Below are 23,799 nucleotides of genomic sequence, written 5' to 3' on the forward strand. Positions count from 1 at the left end.
AGCTATAGCGAATTCACTTTTTACACGGTTTTTTTCAGCATACTACAATTTTTGCTAATTGAGGCTTGGAATGAAAATATATTCCTTTGATATCTTTAATAATAGGATTGTAAATGGAAGGATTTATGAGAAAATAAATTCATTGAAACTGTTATGTTAAAAGGTAGTGCAAACTTTTTAAACTGTAAAGAAATTTGTTATAAAACTGTTAAAGAAAGTGGGCGCTTAAGATGTACATTCGGCAGGAATCTGGGCGCACAAGGAGAGTGAAAATTTCATCAATTAATTTTAAACATTTTTCGAATTATAACCGTTATTTGGTTTCTGTTGGATGTGGAATGAGTGGAAAAATATTTGTAATGCAAAAGGTTTTATCATAATATGGGTCTAAATATAGCAACACGATTCAATTCATGCAAAATCCTACTTATTATGTCTCCCCTTTCAAAGGGGAGACATATTGTTTTTGTCGACTTTCTTTTTCTTCTTCTTCTTATTCTTCTTATTCTTCTTATTCTTCTTATTCTTATTCTTCTTCATCCAAATTTGTCCAAGCCGTAACTTAAATACCCTTTGACATTAAGACTTCAAACTTGGAACATAGGTAGATGGTATTGAGAAGGAGTGCACGCCACCAAAATTTTTGACCTTGACCTATTTTCTTTTTCAAGGTCAAGCGTTTTATAAAAAATAGAGTTTGGACTATAACACAAGATTCCTTAAACATACAAACTTTTAACTTGTATCATAGATAGATGGTATATAGTCCAGTTGAACCTTACCAAAATTTTTGACCTTGACCTTAAAATTTTATTTCAAGGTCACCCCTTTCAAAGGGGAGACATATTGTTTTTGTCGACTTTCTTTTTCTTCTTCTTCTTATTCTTCTTATTCTTCTTATTAAGGTCTTCCGTTTTCCAACGGAAGACCTTATTGTTTTCGTTCGGTTTCTTTTTCCCTATTATTATTATTTTTTTTCTTACAAAATTTGTGCAGGCGATTTCTCGAAAATGGCTCAGCCAATTTTCGTGAAACTTTCAGATCTAATAGATATTAATCCGAACTTAATATACATTTTTTTATTTTGATGACGTCATTTCCGTTTTTCAGAAAATGACGTTTTAACGATTTTCAGAGGGTCGGCTTGTCCAGGGATCTCCTCCTAAACGGTAAAAGATATTGAGTTCAAACTTTCAGGGATTGTAGACAAGAGATTGTAGATGTGCTATTTGGCGTTCATATTTGTCATGCTCAAAAGGCGTTTAAGCTCGCCAGGTCCCAAAAATTGAGACTAAAAAAACGTCGTAATTTTTAATGGTTTTCTTAGTTTGTCTCTTTTCTGAAAAATATTTTGCTAACACTTGTAATGCAAAAAAGATTTATATTTACAAGACCTTTCATTTGATATCAAGAAAAAGGAGCTGGCCCCTCAAATTAAGGGACCAAAGGGCTCTAAAGTCTTTCATCTGTAGCCCTTTACTGAGGGATATTTTGTGAACAGTTATAGAAGCAAATATGTTTATCTTACAGTTATGTATCCAATAAATGTAATGATTTTATCATGTGTTACGTAATTAGGGGTTTTTAAGGGCCAAAAGTCCAGAATTTTGATCACCCATATCTCAGAAAGGAAAAATATTTTGAAATAAAGTATAGAAGTAAAGATGCTCAAAATGATGTACTAAATAATATGCAATTTTCAAAATTTCGTTAAATGGCCCCTATAAGGAGTTATGGGATCGGCCCCTAAAATGTTCTTTCCTATATATCTCAAGAACGGTAACAAATTTCTAAACACTTGTTGAACAAAATGTGTTGAGATTTAAATGACCTTTTATTTGATATCAAGAAATAGGGGCTGGCCCCTCAAATTAAGGGACCAAAGGGCTCTAAAGTCTTTTATTTGTAGCCCTTAACTGAGGGATATTTTGTGAACAGTTATAGAAGCAAATATGTTTATCTTACAGTTATTTATCCAAGCAATGTAATGATTTTATCATGTGTTACGTAATTAGGGGTTTTTAGGGGCCAAAAGTCCAGAATTTTGATCACCCATATCTCAGAAAGGAAAAATATTTTGAAATAAAGTATAGAAGTAAAGATGCTCAAAATGATGTACTAAATAATATGCAATTTTCAAAATTTTGTTAAATGGCCCCTATAAAAAGTTACGGGATCGGCCCCTTAAACGTTCTTTCCTATATATCTCAAGAACGGTTACAAATCTCTTAACACTTGTTAAACAAAATGTGTTGAAATTTAAATGACCTTTTATTTGATATCAAGAAAAAGGGGCTGGCCCTCAAATTAAGGGACCAAAGGGCTCTAAAGTCTTTCATCTGTAGCTCTTTACTGAGGGATATTTTGTGAAAGGCTATAGAAGCAAATATGTTTATCCTACAATTATGTATCCAAGCAATGTAATGTCATGTGTTATGTAATGAGGGTTTTTTAGGGGTCAAGAGTCCAAAACTATGACCACCTATATCTCAAAAAGAAAAAAAATATTTTGAAATGCAGTATAGAAGAAAAGATGCTAAAAATTATGCACTTAACAACATGCAATCTTCAAAATTTGGTTCAGCGGCTCCAATAAGGAGATATGGGACCGGCCCCTTAAACTTTTTCTTCTAAGATATCTCAAGAACAGTGACGAATTCTAAACACTTGTTGAACAAAGCTCTTACACCTGTAACAAAATAGTATCTGGCCCCCTAGAATGTAGACACTGTTTTTTTTTATTCTAAATCATGATAGAACAAGATAGAACAAATTCTAAAATCAGACGGAAGACCTCCTCGTTGCTCGCAACGAGATCGTGTCTAGTTCTTCTTATTCTTATTCTTCTTCATCCAAATTTGTCCAAGCCGTAACTTAAATACCCTTTGACATTAAGACTTCAAACTTGGAACATAGGTAGATGGTATTGAGAAGGAGTGCACGCCACCAAAATTTTTGACCTTGACCTATTTTCTTTTTCAAGGTCAAGCGTTTTATAAAAAATAGAGTTTGGACTATAACACAAGATTCCTTAAACATACAAACTTTTAACTTGTATCATAGATAGATGGTATATAGTCCAGTTGAACCTTACCAAAATTTTTGACCTTGACCTTAAAATTTTATTTCAAGGTCAAATCAGAAAAAACGTCATTGTTCACCTCCTAAATATTCTTTGACAGAAGGACTTCAAACTTTACACAAAGAACAATGTTAATACACTGAGGTGTACTATTGATAAATATTTGACCTTGACCTTGTTTTACTCAAGGTCAACTTGAGAAAAAATAATTAAATTTTGTCTGGGTGGTACCTTAGATACCTTTTGACATAAAGACTTCAAACTTGGAACGTAGGTAGATGGTATTAAGAAAAAGTGCAGGCTATCAAAATTTTTGACCTTGACCTATTGTCTTCTTCAAGGTCAAGCGTTTTATGAAAAATATAGTCCGGACCATAACACAAGACTCCTTAATCATACAATCTTTTAACTTGTATCATACATAGATGGTATATAGTCCAGTTCAACCTTACCAAATTTTTTGACCTTGACCTAAAATTTTTATTTCAAGGTCAAATTAGAAAAAACTTCATTGTTCACCTCCTAAATATTCTTTGACAGAAGGACTTCAAACTTTACACAAAGAACAATGTTAATACACTGGGGTGTACAATTGATAAATATTTGACCTTGACCTTGTTTTACTCAAGGTCAACTTGAGAAAAAATAATTAAATTTTGTCTGGGTGATAACTTAGATACCTTTTGACATTAAGACTTCAAACTTGGAACGTAGCTAGATGGTATTCAGAAGAAGTGCACGCCATCAAAATTGTTGACCTTGACCTATTATCTTTTTCAAGGTCAAGCGTTTTATAAAAAATATAGTCCGGACCATAACACAAGACTCCTTAATCATACAATCTTTTAACTTGTATCATACATAGATGGTATATAGTCCAGTTCAACCTTACCAAAATTTTTGACCTTGACCTAAAAATTATATTTCAAGGTCAAATTAGAAAAAACTTCATTGTTCACCTCCTAAATATTTTTTGACAGAAGGACTTCAAACTTTACACAAAGATTAATTATAATACACTGAGGTGTACTATTGATTAATATTTGACCTTGACCTTGTTTTATTCAAGGTCAAATTAAGTAAAAATAATTAAATTTTGTCTGGGTGGTAACTTGGATAGCTTTTGACATAAAGGCTTCAAACTTGGAACATAGGTAGATGGTATTGAGAAGGAGTGCACGCCTCCATAATTTTTGACCTTGACCAATCTTGTGTCTCAAGTTAATTCATTTTCTAAACTGTATCATATATGGATGATATCTAACATATAGCTGACTTCATTCTTTTTCACTTATTAAATTTGCCCCATATTACAATCCTCGGGGAGAAGGGGAGACATGTGTTTTTTTGTATAAAAAAACAATACCCACTAGTTTACAACTGTTTTTAAATGATTTTGTTGTCTCTGGGTCTTCTCTCCACAAATTTGAAACGTGTAAAGATAACACATTTCAACATTAAAAAAGTCGCTTTTTAAAAAAAGATGGAGAGATGACCCAGAGATGACTAATTATGTACTTTTTAAAATTATTTTTTGAAGGATAAAAAACAAAGTCCATTGATATGACAGTGTTGTTCCAAACAGTACTTTACATCGCATACTGACAAGTCTCGCATGGCTCAGTGGTTTTGTACTGGATTGGTAAATACAACCATGCAGTGTTTTGGGTTCAAATCCAATTCTGGTGGTCTTTTTTTTTTTAATGAAAACTTTTTTGTTTTAATTGTTTGTTATTATAACATAATGTTGAATTATAATATACCGGAATATTTTAATTTGTTGTTATTGATTTCTAGATCTGCTGTATGAACACTATTTTCTTTTCTTATTACTAGTTTTTTAGGATATACACAATATAACTTCATTAAATATGTTTGCATTAACATTTCCAATATAACTAGTTATCGGTTTACCTCTCATTGTCATTTTTGAAAGCTTGTGAGTTTTTTAATAACCGGAATAGCCATGTACTTCGACTCTCAACATAATATATTATGACATAGCCTTTCGAGGTTATAGACATTTAAATCACAATTGATTCGTGTCGAGAATTCCTGCAAATTTACAATCTTGTGCGCTCACTTTCTTTCGTCATTATTCACCTCTACAGGACTCAAAGTCAGTTCGCTATAACCGTTAATTCATTATATCCAAATTTGTTATAACCTTTAAATTTTGGACAAATTTGTTAAGAATTTTACCGGGGACTCAAGAAAATTTTGCTGTATCCATGATTTCGCTATTTGGCTGATCATACTAAACAAGTTTTACTGTACTGTATAGTTTATAACTACTAATGCTCAAAGGCTTTCTTAAGATATCACCTGTATTAAAGTTTTACACCTAGACAGATTGTAGAACATTATGACCTTAACCTTAAATACCTTGACCTCAAAATTAATACATGCAACTCTGTAACAGACCTAAGGACATTAAATATAATTGTAAAAGCTCAAAGACTTAAGATATTGCCAAGAAGAATTGCTTCACAGGATGATAAAAAATCACCTAGACAGATTGTAGAACATTATGACCTTAACCTTAAATACCTTGACCTCAAAATTAATACATGCAACTCTGTAACAGACCTAAGGACATTAAATATAATTGTAAAAGCTCAAAGACTTGAGATATTGCCAAGAAGAATTGCTTCACAGGATGATAAAAAATTATATTGAAATTTAATTTTTTCGGAGAGAAAAGAAACACAAATACTGCAAGGGTGAAAAATATTTATTCGAATACATACAAATGTATGTGAACTTTAAATGCATAATACAAGTACAGCTGTGAACAAGTCAAATATACTCACAAAACATATTTACAACTGAACTATCATTAGCCGTAAAGTTGGGATACAAATGGAGACGATCACTAAAATGCCCTTTGAAATTGATACCCAAACTAGCCAGAGTATATACCTTATATTAGTTGTTAGTTCAATGAAGTTCAGCTTGATTTGTTAATGGCAATGAAGTGATTCCCTTAGACAATGTTCATGTTGATTTAGGAGAGAAAACACAAGCAAAAGTGATTATCCCTGACTTACTCCAATACTGTAAACAAACTTTTATTTGGGACATCTATTTTCAAGTTTTCTTTTTCTAATACAAATACCAGAGGCTGGTACACATGTAATTGGCAATGAACACCTGAAACATTTTCTTGCTCTCAAATAAAAGCTAGTTTGCAGTATGTAATATATACAATTATTCCACAACAAATACAACTTGCATCCTTACTAAAATGAACTACACAATTTGGCACTTTCATGCAACAATACACAAACAAGGATTTCATAGATGTTTTAAATTCTGGATCTGATAAAAATGATGTGTGACAGTCCCATAATTAATGTGTATGTAGATGATGAAAAAAAAATGTTATCATACTTGCATTGTATACTTAAATGAAGAAAATGTGTAGATTGTGTTCAGCATCCAATCTCTCTCAACTTTTCATAGTTACAGTGTATCAGACAGTTTCAAAATTTCATGTAAATTTAAGATTTAAGATATGAAAATCAAATTTACCTAAATTTTGACAACAAGTACATGTACATGTAAATGCATTAACAAAATTTTCAAAAGCAAATAAGAGTTGTTTTACAGAACCGAGCAATAATAGTTAACTTGGAACCTAAACATGCAATTCTTCAAACCTTAAGCTCAAGAAATAATTTGGTTAAAACTCCTACTATCAAAACATTGCTTTCTGTATACTCATACATTGCAAAAGTCTGGGAAGCTCAAAATGTACTTGGAATCGATGACACTAAATTCACCAGGTAAGCAGCTATCAACTTAGGTTTTATTTAGATGAATTTCAACACAAATTATAGCTCCAGCAAAGCTTTACTTCTATAAAAGCTGAAATGCGCACTGGATATATGTGGTCATGCATGTCAACTAAGAGTTTATAGTGTGCATATGCATCAAAAACAGCATTTAATATGGCATTGTACATGCAACTACTGAGGTAAATATGAATAATAATTATATATATAACAGTTATTGATTTCTATATGTTTTAAAGAAGGTGTAAACTAACACAGAACTGAAAAATTTCATGCCTGTTTAGGATGATAATTCTAACCAAAAAGGGGTTTCCACTTTTTAATAAAAGTACTTTTGGTGAGTTGTACTTAAACAAGATAACATGACAATCCTGATATGTTTTCCTCTTAGTTATTTACCATTGAAAGTGAAATGTACAATACAAAAGGAAAATAGCACTATTACTTTTTTAGCACTTCTTGCATACCAAAGAAATGTTGTCCATTAAAACATGGGGGGAAAAATCATTAAAAATACATCCAGTTTTTAAGTTATCCATGTGCATTGTGTTGTTATTATTTTTGTATTATCATTATTGCAAGGTAGAGCACCAGAAAAAATTTACATAATAACTTTTAACCAATAATGGATATGAGTGCCAAATGATTATGCACTCAGGATTTATATCCAATCCACAAAATTTCAATTTACCAAAACTAATACATACATACAAGTACATCAATATAACATAACCTAGCTAACAACAACTTAGATCTGTCATTGACACCATTCGTTAATATATCCACTCTCTATAATAAACAAAAGAATTCTTCTAACATCTTGTTTCATGAAAAAACATGCTGTTGGAAAAGTTATAAACACAGGAAAGATCTCACTGAACCATAATTTTGTTAGACAAACTTAATGTTCCAAAGAAATTTTTCCACAATTTAAAGAAGCTGTCACATTTATTTTGTTTTCGAATAGTATGGCAAAATATTATTGACCTAACAGTCAAAAAACATGAGACTTTTCTTTCACACCTTTGCATAAAAGACTACAGTAAATAGTATACTCAAATTCAAGACTATAAATGTAAAATCCTTCCCTTTCAATTTTCACCTTCCTGGATAATTTAGTAAATGAAACTTGTAAACAACAAAATTTTATCAGAAATTTTAATTAACATTTAAATAGGGGACAGGCTTTGAATGTTAACATTTTAACACCATGGTATTTTGACTCAAAGAATAAATATTTTTTTAACAATAATCTGAATTACAACTACAAATTCAATAAAAAAAATAAACAGGTGAAATTTTAATTTATTGATATTTGTGTGTAAGATTCTTGTTCAAAACTTGAAAAAATTCTTGGGTTTCTTGGTCAAATAATAGTAAACTGAAGGTTGTAAAGATAACATTGACCTAATTAGAGTCATGTCTGACCCAAAAAACAATAACAGATACAGTTAAATTTGTCCACAGCCGTTGACTTGCAAATAAAAAAATGAAATTATTTTTAATGTTTGAATCGATCAAATTTGGTGCAATGGTGGATGAAAAACTTCCGCATTCATAATGTACACTAACAAAAAAGTATGTTACATATCATTATTCTACTTTAATTGAAACTTAATGGCACAAAGAAATATAAACATAAAGGTACAGCCTATAAGAATTTATTCACATTATCAAACATAAACACATACTTCACAATGTAAATATTTTTTCATTGCATATTTTATTCTTTTTGTTTAATTTAATTCTAACAGATATATTCAAAAAAAGAAAATGGATGGACAGTCACATTATGCAATGATTGGCATAAATAATGAACACAAGTTTCTTTTATTGTTGGGACCACACACAGGTGTACACACATTCAAAATTAAATATGCCAAACGAACTCAGAGGGTCACACTGGTGAGGTGAACTTTCACTTTCACTTTCACTTGTGATTTATATAGCTACACACTCAATCCTGACTTTCGTCACTGTCGAACTCTTCATCTGAGCAATCTGTGTCGTACATTTCCACTTCCTGGTATTCTTCGAATCTCGATACAGGTTTTGCGGGCTGAAGTGATCCTCGTTGTTTCTTTATGAATTTCATTTCTTGAGCTACAAGGTTTTTATCTACAATTTCTCTATCTTCAGCTTTAAATTCAGACACTAAAGGAAAAATATGTTCTATGGCAGCTTGGACATTTGCGACACATGGGGCTGTAAGGATAAAAATTTGAAAAATACAAGCTGAAAGGATTACGGTACAAGAAAACAACAAGCCATAAGAATTATATCAAAAATCTTCTAGTACTTACTGAAGCAAAGCCATTCAACTGTTTTCCTGATAGTTAAAACTAAAAGTTCATTTTGTGTTTCTTAGAAAGAAAATATGTTTAAACTGGGTATTAAACATAATTCCCCTGTTTAATTGCAACCTACATGCAAGTAGCTGACAAACATAACCACCTGCTACATTGATCTTATAGTGATGTTTCTCTGAACTAAGGGGTAACACTCGGTCTGACTAAAACCACGCCCCTTCTCCTTACACTCATCAGTGACAAGGAAACAAGGGGGTGGTTTTAAACAGACTGAGGTAACACCATGATTTGAACTTCAATATTCCTAAAACTATCTTGCATGTACTCTCATGTAAATCTCATTTGACCTATTGTCTCTCAAGATTAAGTACCCGGTATAAATTAACTTGAAATCTTTCCATTTCAATTTTAATCCTATAATCCTCTATAACCCTGTCCCCACCCAATAATATTTTCTTCCTGACCCCAAAGAATTTATAATAGACTGACTCTACTTTGCTTCTACCGATATATTAGCAGCAGATCTGTAGCTCTCTGGTTGAAAAATTTGGATAGACAAACCAGAGAGCTCTCTCCAATTTTTTACAACCAGAGAGCTATAGATCTGCAGCTATACCGATATATTAATTTCTGAAATTATTGCTTTTATTTTCTTCAGGATTTTTTTGTCCAGAAGAATAAAACAATTTGCACAGTTATTGCTTTTGTGTACTGTTCTGCTTCAGGTGAGAGGTAAAAAGCAATTACATACCTGTAACAGTTATGCTTCCTGTGGAAAATATTTTGAGTGTTGCTTTAGGGTCTTTTATTTTATAAGTTACTCCTGGATGTAACTCTGGTTCATAACTGTAACAAAACATGCAAGAATATAAACATTAATATGAACTTTTTCATAACAGTCTGATTTATAGTAGGTCTGAGTTATCGTTTTTCAACTACTGATCAAATTGTTGGCACCCAAAAGCTCATAGAAATGAGAAACATAGATGCAATGCCATTGAAGAATCTGATTTTCTACATTTTGATAGAGCTCAGCTTGTTATGAATGAATCTAAACTGAAAGAAGTCTATATCAACAAAATTTACTTTATACATCTGATTTTGATGGATCATGAAAAAAAGAATACTTTTTACCACAAATTTAAAATCTCACTTAATACTAATGATTTATTCATAAAAAAAACTAGGTTCCCCAGAACCTGTGAATCTCCACATTGAACCGGTATTTTGAATAATTCCAGAGGAACATCAAAATTTTTTATTCACTGTGAAACCCACAGAGGATAAGGGTTGCTACATACTCTCAAAGAATTAACACATTTCATACCTTGCATCCTTTGGATGCTTTTGTGAAAAGCCAGCAATTTTAATACGAAATGGCATGCCACATGTTCCCAGCACATTTACTACCCTGAAGTTGGTGAAAGTTACTTTATACCCTAAACGTTGTAACTTGCGGGCAAATTTCCTAGCAGCAATCTTTGATTCTTCTTCACTGTAAAATCAAACACCCCAGTAAAATAATTTGCAGTGAAAATTACATTTGTTTCTATGTAGATACTTAAATTAAAGAATAATTTAGGAGTGTTTTATTCAAGTTTATATGAATACATTGAAGAGGATTGAACAGGAGGAGATATGCCTACCAGTATGTATGATTTCTCCTAATTTGTGACTCTGATGATGATGAGTTACTTGGTATATGTTAACCACTTTTCAGTTCGTTGGAAGGGGGCAAACAACAATTTTTTTTTTAAATGACCAATAATATATATAATACCTTGTGGCTCCAGTACAAACAATTTTCCCTGAGGACCATATGGTTGCTGTTGTGTACGGTCTTCGGATTTTCATGTTAACCATCTGCACAAAAGAGTAAATTATGTAATATGAAATGAATACCAGTGCATTTAATGAAATCATTGAAATGCATCTCAAAATTCCATTTTCATAATAATGGATAAAATATTCTTATGCTAGTGCTTCATGCTTGCTTAAGTTTAAAAATTAATGAAAATACTCTTAATTGACAGAATATAAACAGCAGACACTTCTCTCCTTGACAGTTAGAAAGGTGGTAATGTTGGCAAGCTTTGACTTGTTTAGCATATTTGCCTATTTGGTCTTCACCCTTCCCTTCACTTAATCTGAGGACAATCATTTTAGAGAGAGAGACAATTTTTGCCTTCAAGCAATCAAAGTTTGGGCCAAATTAGAGTTATGAGGTTCAGCAAATGCACATTAAATAATCAGAATTTCTTGACAAGACAAATATCACCATGCCATGTCTGGGAGTGAAATCCTGAATAAATACATGATTTAACATATTATGTTACTATAGTCTGTCCCAAGTTATTGCTTCCATCACTTTTTGATGATTTTTAATAAAAATTCACATACCTGCAGAAATGCATATTATGTTACTATAGTCTGTCCCAAGTTATTGCTTCCGTCACTTTTTGATGATTTTTAATAAAAATTCACATACCTGCAGAAATGCAGTTGAAACCGATAAAAGGGAAAATATCCAAGATATTTCCATTGACACATTATCATTTTTCACCAATTAAGGTTCACAGGGACAAAAACAAATTTCTTTAGGAAATTTATAATTGGAAATGTTTACATCTTTTCATTATTCGGAACTTACTCGGAATACCTCCCACAATTTTTTAACGTTATCATCCGGGCTATTTCATGACTTGTGCAATGCAAATCCCGGTAATCTTTCTATTTTGGGTTTTGTATTGAAGCCTGAAGTGGTAGAAGTGGTGTTTCAAAACAGAAAATATAGACATTTTTCATAAAAGTGGATGAATGTTGTTTGAGCACAAAGATATTTATGATTTATATCGAAATATCAAGCAAAAAGTGATGGAAGCAAAAAATCAGGACGTAGTATAGACTTTTACATGTACTTCAACTGTTACCGCAGTGAAAATTAACACATTTGAAGTTTACAAATGCATTCTACTCATTGACTAGCTGCAGGTCTGTAGCTCCCAGTCTGAAAATATTTGGATGGATGACCTGGGAGCTACAGTGCCACCCATTGAAAAAATTGTGTATTTACTGCACACAAAAATGTGCGCTAGTTTTTGACTGAATAACCTTATTTATATGCAAAATCTGTGAAAACAATTAGTATCACTATATTCTTCATGAAAATTTCTACTGATATTGTTTCTTTACTTGCTTCTGATATTCTTTTAAACACTATCACTAGTCACGTATAGTGAAGTTTGTTTACTTGTAAAAATGGCGATATAAATTTAACATACTTGTTTTTTGAGGTTGGTAGCATGTTCCGGAGAAAGTCTGAGGCAAGTAAAGAGATGATATCAGTAGTAAATTGCATAAAGAATTTAATGGTACTAATTGTTTCACAGAATTTGGGTATTAATAAAGTTAAGCAGTCCAAAACTAGCGCACGTTTTTGTGCACAATAAATTAACAATTTTTTCAATGGGTGGCACAGTATCTCCCAGCTCTTTCATCCAAATTTTTTTCAGACTGGGAGCTACTGACCTGGCTACTCATTGTCATGGTATATATCACTGTAATTGATATAATAAATATTTTTCTAATTGCCACTTGTAATGTCTACAAATCATACTTATGTGACGTCAGACCGGTTCAAATACCGGCGCCAGATAGCTCAGTTGGTAGAGCACCTGACTAGAGATTCAGGGGACCCGGGTTCAAATCCCGTCTAGTCCGTCATTATTTCTCCTATCAGGTTGCATTCGGTGCCATGACCAAACCTAGGTACTGACAGGTTAACACCTGCAAGGGGAAGAGCCTGGGGTGATCTTCGAGGGCGAAGATCATTTAAAGGGGGAGAAATGTAACAGTCAGACCGGTTCGAATACCTTAATATATAGATATGCGCCAGTTAGCTAAGCAATGGTAGAGCACCTGACTAGAGATTCAGAAGGCCAAGGTTCTAATCCCATTCTGGTCCATCATTATTTCTCCCATCTCATTACACTCGTATCCTTGTTCAGCCCTTATCTGGTCTATGACTGGAAATAATATACCCGGTATTCTATTCTACTTATATCTTCTTGTTTACTGCATAAAAACTACCTGAACTCACCGATTGTTCTCTCCTGTATTCAACATGTGAACCTTCCATTGCAATACTTCTAAGATTGAGATGACATCTTGTGTTAAAACTACAGACGACATTGTTGATGATGATGTCAATTGTTGGGGGTTCCTCCTCTGGAATGAAGCCATTGAACTCAGCAGAATTTCCATTTTCGGATTCCAGAATGTTCTGAGAGTTCGTGACCTGCTCTATCCCTTGAGATTCCAGCGGAAGGCGTTCCCCAACCTCCGTCATCTCCAGCACGGGCTCGAATGCGTTTAATTCAAACTGTCAGATCTTAATGAATCCTACCCATGGAAGATGTTGTTTTTAAGTCCTGTGAAATGTTCTGGCTCCCGTATCTCTTTTTTATTGACACAGACTTAAACTCTTGTGTATGTGTTCGCGTTATACTATGTGACCTATTTTATTCTGTATCTATAACGCGGCAATATACACAACCGAAATATTTTTCTTAATTTCTCGCACTGGTGGCAGCCATGCTTCTTTTCTTTACACTTTTCAGCCAATCAATGTTGTCGTACTGGCATGACAAAAGTAAAGGTTAAAATGAAATCGTAATACAACGTGAATCCGGAAAACTTTGTCGTTTCAGGGAATTTTTTATCAAGTACATGTAATAAAAAGTAATTCAGTATGTATAAGAATGAGGGTTTTTAAAAATAAAAATAGGCTATAATATTCCTCGAATTTTTTTTTAATTTTTTTTTTTTGGGGGGGGGGGGGGGGCTATTGAGTACTCAAAGCACAGGGACATCTTCTCCGCTCTGCTCTGTGACATATAATTATTCATATATGTGTTAAAAACCGAGCGGATAAGATGACCCTGTGCTCAAAGTTTAGAAACAGGGTTTATGAAATAAAAACTATAGCTTACACGACGTCAACTATAGTTAACGACCCTAAATTTTAATTATATATTTCTCGGGGAGGAAATTAACTATTAACTACTGGAAAACATATTTAACGGTTTTAAAATAGATCTAAACAGTAAACAGATAATTTTACTGATGTTTTAAATTGTGTTTCACATGTTTAAAAGTATAGTTTAAAGGACGCTGAATTTTCACAGAAATGTTGAGATACAGTTGAGTTTAACGACAGAATATGTATTTTTGTATTCTAAAAATATGTTACAATAAACAATTACAGATAGCAGTAGTTTTGTGCGTAACTCGTTGATACATGTACCTTCCCCCACGAGAGTTTATATTGAAAATCATACAAGTAAAGTGTAGTTAACTACAATTTACGATTGAAAACTGTAACAACGATCGAACGTGAAACATGGTTTATTTGATTAGTATATAGTTTCAAGATGGGTTAAAATTCCTTACAAACCCAAACTATAGTTTGCAGGCGTAAACAATTTATTTTTATCAAGTTTTTCGGATGGCCCTAGTCAACAATCCGGTAACCGTGGTTACAGTTCGTAAACTAAAGATATTTTACGCTTATAATCTAAGGATTGATAATTCCGCAAAAGTAAGAAAATGCATAACGCTTATAAAATGCAAGAAAACAAAACGTTAACTGCTGTCATTAAATAATAAAAGACAAAATAACTGACAAATATTAAACCCTATATTATCAGCTGTAAAACCTAGTGCTTCAAGTTTTCGCCTAATGAAATATAAATAAACATGTACATCGAATCGGGATTACGCTCAACTTATTTTTGTAAATTAAGCATACTATATAATATTTATGCTTACTATAAAAATAAAATATTTGAATTGGAGGATGCTGTATTAAATACAAAAATATGCATCAAGACTAATTATGGGGGGGGGGGGGGGGGAGGGGTTGGTACCGATAAGTTCAGTAGGACAAGTGGACATCGCTTTTGGTGGGTTTTTTTTTCAGATATGGGAAATCATTAGAAACATCACCTTCTACCACCTCAATTCTTTTTCTTCAGATCTCCCATGCACATGACAATTTTTTTTACTGTCATACTTTACTTATAATGACTCGTTATCAATTTTTAAATATTAAATGCATTATTGTCCGGCTTATCATCATAGCCCCCCCCCCCCCCCCAACAAAAAAAAAACCAATAAAAACAAAACATAGCAAATACAAACAAACACAGCAACAACAAAAAAAAACAAGAAATAATACAAAAGTTTATTTAATCTTCATTTTTGTATATTTTCAATAAAATTTTGTTCAGAGCAGAGCTTTTTAACATCCATCATATGATTTTTGTCAAAGTATTACTTGTCATTTTTTAAAATCCCACTAAATCACACATGATGAAAAAAAGGTAATCCTTAGAGAATTTTTTGAAAAGCATGACCTTAACATACTTTTATGTACATGTACCAGTGTCACAGGCTTGGGGCGAATTACATTATATTTACATCTACCAAGTATTATTCCCTCTATTTCTTACAGAAACTTATACTAGTAGTTAATTCATAGCTCTATAGAAACAGCCAGATTGAAATCTACACGCCCCGTTTATTGATTGGTCGAAATCTACAGCGGCTGAAACTGACAAGAAAGTGACAGGACCAAACTTGACACGCCCAGTTTATCGATTGGTCGAGACCTACAACTACCTGGGAAAAATCACGGACTGCACGAAATAATCATGACGACGTCAGACTCAAAGTCTCACAGGAGACGATTTGGCTGTTTCTTTTAGTTAACGTATTTACGAACATTAACAGTAATTTAGTGAATTTTATGTACTTTTCATAATCAATTTATCAATTGGCTAAAAGAAAGATGTTAATCTAAACAATAAAATGCTTTCTTTGATGATTCATTCGGGTAATGAAGGTAGCGATCATTGCAGAAAAAATTTACATTATCGCGGGTTATGTATTTTTTCTGCAATGTCGCTACTTCATATCCCGAATGAATCACCAAAGAAAGCATTTGTTGTTTAAGTAAAGTAATGCATTACATTACCATTACTTCATGAATTTGGGCATTAAATTACCATTACCATTACTTGATTTTCTTTAAGTAATGCATTACATTACTATTACATGAGTAAAGTATTTGCATTACCATTACCATTACTTTGTTTTAAAAAGTAAAGTTAATAAAGAGGTTTTGCAAATGTTCAAATATAAAACACTCTTTAACATATCTACAGGTTCATGTTCAGTATCAGGTTCAAATTCAATGACTATATATACAAAAGTCATTCTTTATTTGCTCAATATATAATAATCTTGTGGCATTATGAACAACATATTACATAAGTAAAAAGATATTTATAGACATTTGGCATGATACAATGTCAGATATGATATAGAAACACAGAATTTGTGCATATTAGAAAACAATGTATTGAATAATGTTGCGGTTTACGGTTATTAAAAAGCTAAATAGAGATATTTCCCCAGATAACACAAATCTTTATAATTTTGGACACTTAATTGTATTAATTTATAGACAGAGGGTTTTTCGCAGTTATATTTCTTAATATATTTTAATCGGATTTCTTTATGCTGAGGACACTTTAAGACAAAAGATTGCTGTTGCACTTTATGATCAAAGTTTCAAAGGTTTCATCTTTTAACCGCATCCTATTACCGGTAGTTTGAAAATCTACAGGTGCAGTGGTAGCTGGGACTGAAAGATTGTTTGACAATCTTTATCTTAGGATATATTAAGTGAAAAAATAGAAAAAATACATGAATCTTGTATTTTCTATCAGTCCAAACTAATGTACTTGATAACATGTACAACAGAGAGAGAGAGAGAGAGAGAGAGAGAGAGAGAGAGAGAGAGTAAAATTATTTTCAGATGGGTTATAATATTGGAAGTGATTTTGATTTTCATCATGGATGGACAGTGCATTCATTTTGCCCTTAAAATTGTCTTCATATCACTGGTCCAGTGATATGAAGACAATTTTTGGTTTTTGTTTGGTTTTTAGCGCACCTGAGCCAACCTGTCAATTGAGCTTCTCCTATCAAATGTTATTGTAGTCTGCTGTCTTTCCTATTGTAAACTTTTTACAGTGGGGTCCTAGATTGTTGTGTTATCTCAAAAAATAATTTAAAAATTTGATTTAGTCTTATGTTACTGAAACTGGTACATCATTATGCAAGTCAATAATTGTTTTGAAGTCCTCTCTAAAAATTTCAATGCATTTCATCACAGATGACATTTCTCATGAATTTCCTGGTTGTTGTTTTTTGTTGAATTTGTAGAGGTATATGGAGCCTGTATGAGGAAATCCCCTGAAATAGTCTGTGCTTCTCACTGCAGATACAACCAAGTTTGTCTGCAATAAATAAATAAGTGAATTAATTTTCAGGAGGGAAAATCAAATTCTTTCAGTCATAACATAGATTTTGATTTTCATAAATCTCAGTACTGCAGTAAATTTTACAATTCATAGTGTCTCAAGACAGCAAACTTTAGAATTCTCCTATAATTGTACCATTTCATTGATTTCTTAGCACTTAGGGGTGCTCAAAATGAAATTATAGTACAGTATTCATTATATTACCAGTATTGGTTGTTTAGGGAATACCAGTAAAGCACATTTGATTCAACACTAATGTCCCACTAGTTACGAGAAAATTTATGGAATTTATATTTACTACATTATAGTTTATAGCATAACAAATCATATCTAAAATATTTCAATAGATCCGGGCCCTGATGGTTACCTTGTTGACCACCCATTATAACCGATGTTAAATGTCAAGTAAATGATGTATTACCAGTGTTGGGTATTCCAAGACCTCTGCTACCCTTCCTATATAAGCCTTTGGGCTCACTGGGATTATCATATCTCCTGCCTTTAAAACATAAACTAATATCAATATCATCCACCATGTACATTAAGCCTACTTTTTTTCCTTTTACAGACTTATAAATGCATTACAATAATACATGTATCAGTTTTGATTATTCAACTTTTAGTAGTAAATTATACCGTTTTCCACGGACAGGGAGAGAATCCCAAACATTCCTTGGTGTAGGTGGCGTTACCAGTGGGAAAGGAGGGACCTCCATAGAAAATGTACAGCCTCCCATCCTCATCTATCAAAAGAGATCAATGTCACACTGCATTCATAGATTAAGACACAATGTGACATATAGAGCCAACTGTTTTGGTATTGCATATCTTTTCTCACCTATATTTAGAAACCTTGGGATTAGCTCAGTCCAGTCATCGGAATGTAATGGTGCTCCAATCAACAGGTCGTCATAACCATCCCCATTCAGGTCCGCAAACTGTCAAAATAGTTAAAGTGGTCCTAATCCCTGTTACTTAAAAGTCAATATCTTTAGTTTTTCATCAAAGTAAGTGTGATTGAATAATACAAAACTGTTTAAAACAAAGTAAATATTCTGATCTCTTAAATCAATTTATGGTAAAAACCAAGTTTACCCATGCATATATACAGTGTGTATACTGGATATAGACATATAGTACCGGTATATACATTTTTTGTAGAAAGATTTTGTTAGCAGAGGTTCCAATTCAGATTCTCTCAGGGACCCTTTTGCTCTCTATGACTTTTGGGGACATTCCATGAAACTGATATTTTTTTTAATATACACTGTAAGACACACTCGCTATGAGAAGATTTTAATCAGTCCTTTGGCTAACAAAAAAGTTGATTTTGCCTTTATTAGTTTTGACCTTTATGAAGGATCCAAACATTGCTAGGTTTCTATCCCCATCAAAATGTGCTACTTGTACAAGGCCGCTTTTTGTAACATTGAAGAGAATGACAGTTCCCGCCCGGCGCAGTTTGACAGGAATGGTCAGTATTTCTCCATACACCATGGCTTCTGGAACACTGATGGCCAATATCAGGGAAGAGTTATCATAGGGAAATCCGTAGTCCACACTGTATCCAGTCATGTCAAACTCGTCCCGGCCGTTCAAGGTCATGTTGGGAAGTGTGAACTTTGACCCAATGTTATTGATTGAAACAGCACCTGCAGACTGTATGTCTTTTGGATTCAAGGGACAGGAAGGCCTGTATACAAATATAATGCAAATCAGAATGAAAAGTTTCATCTCATTTAAATTGTGCTTTCAAAAGTACCCATACAAAAACACAGGAAAAAATATTTTTTTTATTGCAATTAAAAATTCTGTACATTTTTATTTCTTTCCCAGACAGAAAAGAATAGCAGACAAACTTTGGTTTAAGGTGATTGTTGACATTAACAAAGCAACAAAGTTATTGTTTAATTCTTGTTACAACCATATCAATCAACTTACAATGCACACTTTCTATAGAAGGGTTCACTTGTCATCAACACACCCTTCTTTCCTCTGACTGAAGCACCAAACCACCCATTGTCCTAAAACAATATTATATTTATTAATGCCTCAAAATAAAACCAAAATTGGTTACCATGAAATATGAATTAAACAATCTACTGTAAAGTCATTATTAACATTATTTGTGGGCAGAAAATTTTATGGATATACCTGGTAGTATAATTCACAGTTTAATTTATCATTCAAGCATAAATTTTTCTGTAATTTTCATTGACTTTTTTCTCTTCTACAGTCCGCTCTCCTGATAACTCTGTATACATCGATCCCCTCCCCTTAATCTAATGTACATATGGGCGTACTTCAACAATAAAATGCTTTTTTATTGTTTATGTGGGTATGAAGGAACATGTACCGTAACAAGCATTACAGAGAAAATACATTTGCAACATATAAAAAAGAATAGAAAATCCACCCAGTCTTCCTCGAGAGTAAATAAATATGACATAGTTCAACAATGAACAGTTTATTAATTATCATAAGTTTATGATCTTTAACCTATATATCTAACTTTCAAGTTCTAGATCTTGGTTCTCTTTACCTGATGACCGACAAGTTTCCATTTCTCTAGCAGCTCCTCAACTGTTACATTCTCCTGTTCTGTCAGACAACAAAGGGGAAACAACTTTAATATACAGTTTTGAATGTTGTCAAAAGGGAAGTAACTCGTAACTCATCTTCTGAAGTTCTCAAAAGCAACTTCTTGGGCCTTTTCAGAACAGCTAAGAAAATTGATATCAATAATAATTGTTTATAATTTTCTCAATGGAAAAGAACTTTCTCCTAATCAACTGGAAAGCATATTAAAAGCTCTGCTGTACATATTTCATGATGTCACATATAACATTTAATGAAGTTTTAGCTTAAATCCCACAGAAAATATATTGCACAAAATTTATTTTAATGTTTTTAAATGTAAGTTGTAATCGGCACCTTCTTTATACAATCAAGATTGTGCTTGTTGAGGAGTCATACCTCTTAATCTACATGTACCATATATGGCATATGTTGGAAAATACTCCCTTGTGACACAATTAAGGGAAGTAACTCTGTAATATTTCACTCACTCTACCTTTGTATGTCCCTCTAGACAACAGGGTAGTGACTACTCCTGTCTGGTTGTCTGTGGGTCCATAATACTGGTCACTGATCACAAGGTCATCATGACCGTCACCATCAACATCAACCACACCTAAAGAGGTACCCAGACGACAGAGGTCAGGCTGAAAGACACAAAACACTTGGCCTAGAGCAGCTCGGGCCTTAATTGGAATGACTCTAAATGATCCAAATGAGATTTCTGGTACACCAGAGACATAAATAACATATTTATGTCTCTGATTACACTTGCAAACTTCGTATTTTTTCATTTATATTCTTTTTAATTAATTTTGTGCATGATTGTTTTAATTCTCACCTGACAGGATACTGTTATGTTTGGCTTGTTGAAATGTCTGCTTCTTGATGTTCCATAAAATATATACACCACACCCTAAAATATTGACTGATTAATGGCAAGTTCCTTCACAGAAAAAATAAAATAATTCTTATAACTTAAAATTCTGAACAGGTTTACTTTTGATCAGTAAATAGATTCCTTCACTTTGGAACTGCTCTTTTGAAATTAACATAGTTTGGTGAAATATGATGTAAGGCCAATTGTTTAATCTATGTTGTTTAATTATCTACCAACTAAAACTTTGCCAAAATATAATTATCAATTTGCCCTGCAAGAGACCAGTGCCACACTTACCATAGAGGGGCTAATGTCTGACTGTTTATCACTGCAGTAAAATTGTCAGAAGGAGGAGATATTACTCCAAAACAATTTAGAACCATATATGAAACAAAAAGTGAGCTAGCTCACATACCCCATACTTCTCCATTTCTTGACAGTACTACAAATAATAAGTGGCAGGGTATACACTAAGGAGGCTTGGTGACCAACAAATTACCCATCAGACCTACAGGTAGCGTAAATTTTTAGATATTATTTGTTATTTTTATAAGTTATAAACTGTAATTTCGTGAAGAAAAATTCCATATAGTTTAGCTTTTGGATTTGAGTATTTTCCTCTATCTTTATACAGAGTTTTTCTAAAGGAGATCAATACAGTCTAAAGACCATCCAGCCTTCTTAATCCCAAAAAGTCATCCCAACAAAATTTCCAGCAAATATGCACATCTATACTTTTGTCTTTAACAACAAAATTCTAAACTCAAAAGTACCAAAATCCCCCGAATATCCTGGTTATATGCACATATACACATTGTGTCTTATTCCCTACCAAGTTTTGGGAATTATATATATATGTACAGTGGTTTAGGAGGAGTTGTGCTTACAAACTGTTCATTACTATATTTAATAAATGGCCAAAAAGCCAACATACTTGGAAAAATGATGGAACCAGAAAATCTTGGTAATATGCACATCTACACATTGTGTCCTAAAAGTTTCAGGAAATTCTGTGCAGCAGTTTAAGAGGAGTTGCACTTAATTATAAACAAACAAAAAACACCTGACTGACTGACAGACTATCGACATAAGGACTGACTGCTGGGTCAAAAATATCATACTACCTGCAACAAGTAATGTTGGGTACAATAATTTTAAATAGAATAGAATAGAAAAAATTTTGTCTCCAACTCCTCCAATATCTTTTAAACAAATGTTACAGCTTAACCCTGCTGAACTGAACACCTCTGGAGCGAAAAAAAATTTCTGGCATTAAAAAACCAGTACAGTAAATGAAGACTTACATTGTATTTCATGGGATCATTTTCATCATTACTGTGTGAAGGGGCTCCAACTGCTACATCTAAAACTCCGTCCAAATTGATGTCAACCACTGCTAAACTTGAACCAAATCTTGATGGTTGCTACCAAAGAATTAACACAAAGTTCTTGTTTAACACATGATGCCAAAAAAAAGTTATCTTCCTTTAAAGGAATTTTTGTGCATATATATAAAGCAGCTGCAAGGAGTTCTCAAGAATATATTTAAGAATGCCATTTATTTTTAAGAAGGTTTTTAAGGATGTCATTGATCAGATACTCAGAATAACACAGTAAAATAAAGAGACTTGATTCCATATTTACAATTGTGAAACTGTGAGTGAATAATTAGTTGGTTACATTGGATGGTGAATCTATGTGGCCGGTGCAATTAAGTGTGGTGTTATCAAGATTGACAGCAATATACCCAAATCCAGGCAACCCTGTTTTATTTCCTGTTGTTAATTAATATATCACTTATTAATAAAGTTTATAATATGCTATGTACATTAAACTATAGAATTAAATCACTCAATAGGGTTCATAGAATTAAAAACCTAAAACTGATCAATTTATAATAAAATTCTCTTTATAGAATACTTTTGGATACTATTATCATTATGGTAAAAGAAAAAACAGTCATGTATGTATACTGTCTACAATGCTTTCTAAATGACACCCCCCCCCCCCACTTCCAAAATTTTTTCTTCAAACTTACCAAACAGGGTGAAAACTTTGCCTGTCTGTGGTAATTTTGTCTTAGAATAACCAGGCGCACCGACAATCAAGTCTTGGAATCCATCCGAATCCACATCACCGCTAGCCAAGGCCCTGAAATAGATCAAACAAAGGGTCGTGTTTATTCACATTAATCAGCTCTTAAACAATGAACATTTGTAAAATAATTATCTGTAAATGTGTAGGTGACACCAATTGATCCGTGAATTTTAACCGACAAAACAAATAATTGCAACTTCAGCTTACAACCCTTATATAAACATACAAAGTGTTGAAAAACATATTCTGCTCGCGCATGTTTTATGAGTCTTCAGTTTGTTTTGGCGATGATAAATAAATCGTTCAGTATGGGAATATGTGTCACACGATATTTTTTTTCTAAAGGCCAAAAAGCTGCAAAATTTAGGATCGCGCGGTCAAATAATGAGCACTTGTAAATCCTAATTATAAGTGATCGTGTACAAATAAGATGTGCTTGCATTGCACTGCGTCGTTTTTTAAGAAAGATTTTCAAGAAGACAAAATCCTTAATTCCAGTCCTGAAAAAAAAAACCCAGATTTTAATGCAGTGTACGTAATTATGTATTTATGGATGTCTAACGTTATACGAATTTAAAGATGCAAAATAAGATGTTTTATTTCACAGAAATCCATTGCTGAAAAAACCCCGTTTTTCATGCAGCTAGTGTACTTATGTGTATATATA

At 32.8% G+C, this 23,799-nt stretch overlaps 2 protein-coding genes across 3 annotated transcripts in view; both read right to left on the bottom strand.

Moving 5' to 3' along the window:
• Positions 1-5,798: 5,798 nt before the first annotated feature.
• On the bottom strand, positions 5,799-13,825 carry LOC105347432 (TATA box-binding protein-like 1). The gene is made up of 5 exons (XM_011456532.3): positions 13,288-13,825; positions 10,969-11,051; positions 10,516-10,683; positions 9,940-10,034; positions 5,799-9,084 (listed from the first exon to the last, which is right to left on the bottom strand). The coding sequence occupies exons 1-5, from the start codon at positions 13,534-13,536 to the stop codon at positions 8,837-8,839; spliced, it is 843 nt and encodes a 280-aa protein (XP_011454834.2). The 5' UTR covers positions 13,537-13,825; the 3' UTR covers positions 5,799-8,836.
• A 2,608-nt stretch (positions 13,826-16,433) lies between these two features.
• The window catches only part of LOC105347431 (phosphatidylinositol-glycan-specific phospholipase D), a 28,553-nt gene continuing 21,187 nt past the window's right edge, over positions 16,434-23,799 (bottom strand). For both annotated transcript variants that reach the window (XM_066066579.1, XM_066066580.1), the window contains exons 9-20: positions 23,074-23,186; positions 22,716-22,810; positions 22,340-22,459; positions 20,997-21,071; positions 20,652-20,802; positions 20,121-20,179; positions 19,520-19,602; positions 18,929-19,271; positions 18,417-18,516; positions 18,215-18,321; positions 18,000-18,077; positions 16,434-17,554 (exon numbers count right to left, since the gene is read on the bottom strand). In XM_066066579.1, coding sequence (XP_065922651.1) covers positions 17,441-17,554; positions 18,000-18,077; positions 18,215-18,321; positions 18,417-18,516; positions 18,929-19,271; positions 19,520-19,602; positions 20,121-20,179; positions 20,652-20,802; positions 20,997-21,071; positions 22,340-22,459; positions 22,716-22,810; positions 23,074-23,186 — 1,438 coding nt within the window. In that variant the 3' untranslated portion in view covers positions 16,434-17,440. The remainder of the gene's footprint in view (positions 17,555-17,999; positions 18,078-18,214; positions 18,322-18,416; positions 18,517-18,928; positions 19,272-19,519; positions 19,603-20,120; positions 20,180-20,651; positions 20,803-20,996; positions 21,072-22,339; positions 22,460-22,715; positions 22,811-23,073; positions 23,187-23,799) is intronic.

Source organism: Magallana gigas, chromosome 7 (assembly GCF_963853765.1).
Source record: "Magallana gigas chromosome 7, xbMagGiga1.1, whole genome shotgun sequence".
Classification (NCBI taxonomy): domain Eukaryota; kingdom Metazoa; phylum Mollusca; class Bivalvia; order Ostreida; family Ostreidae; genus Magallana; species Magallana gigas.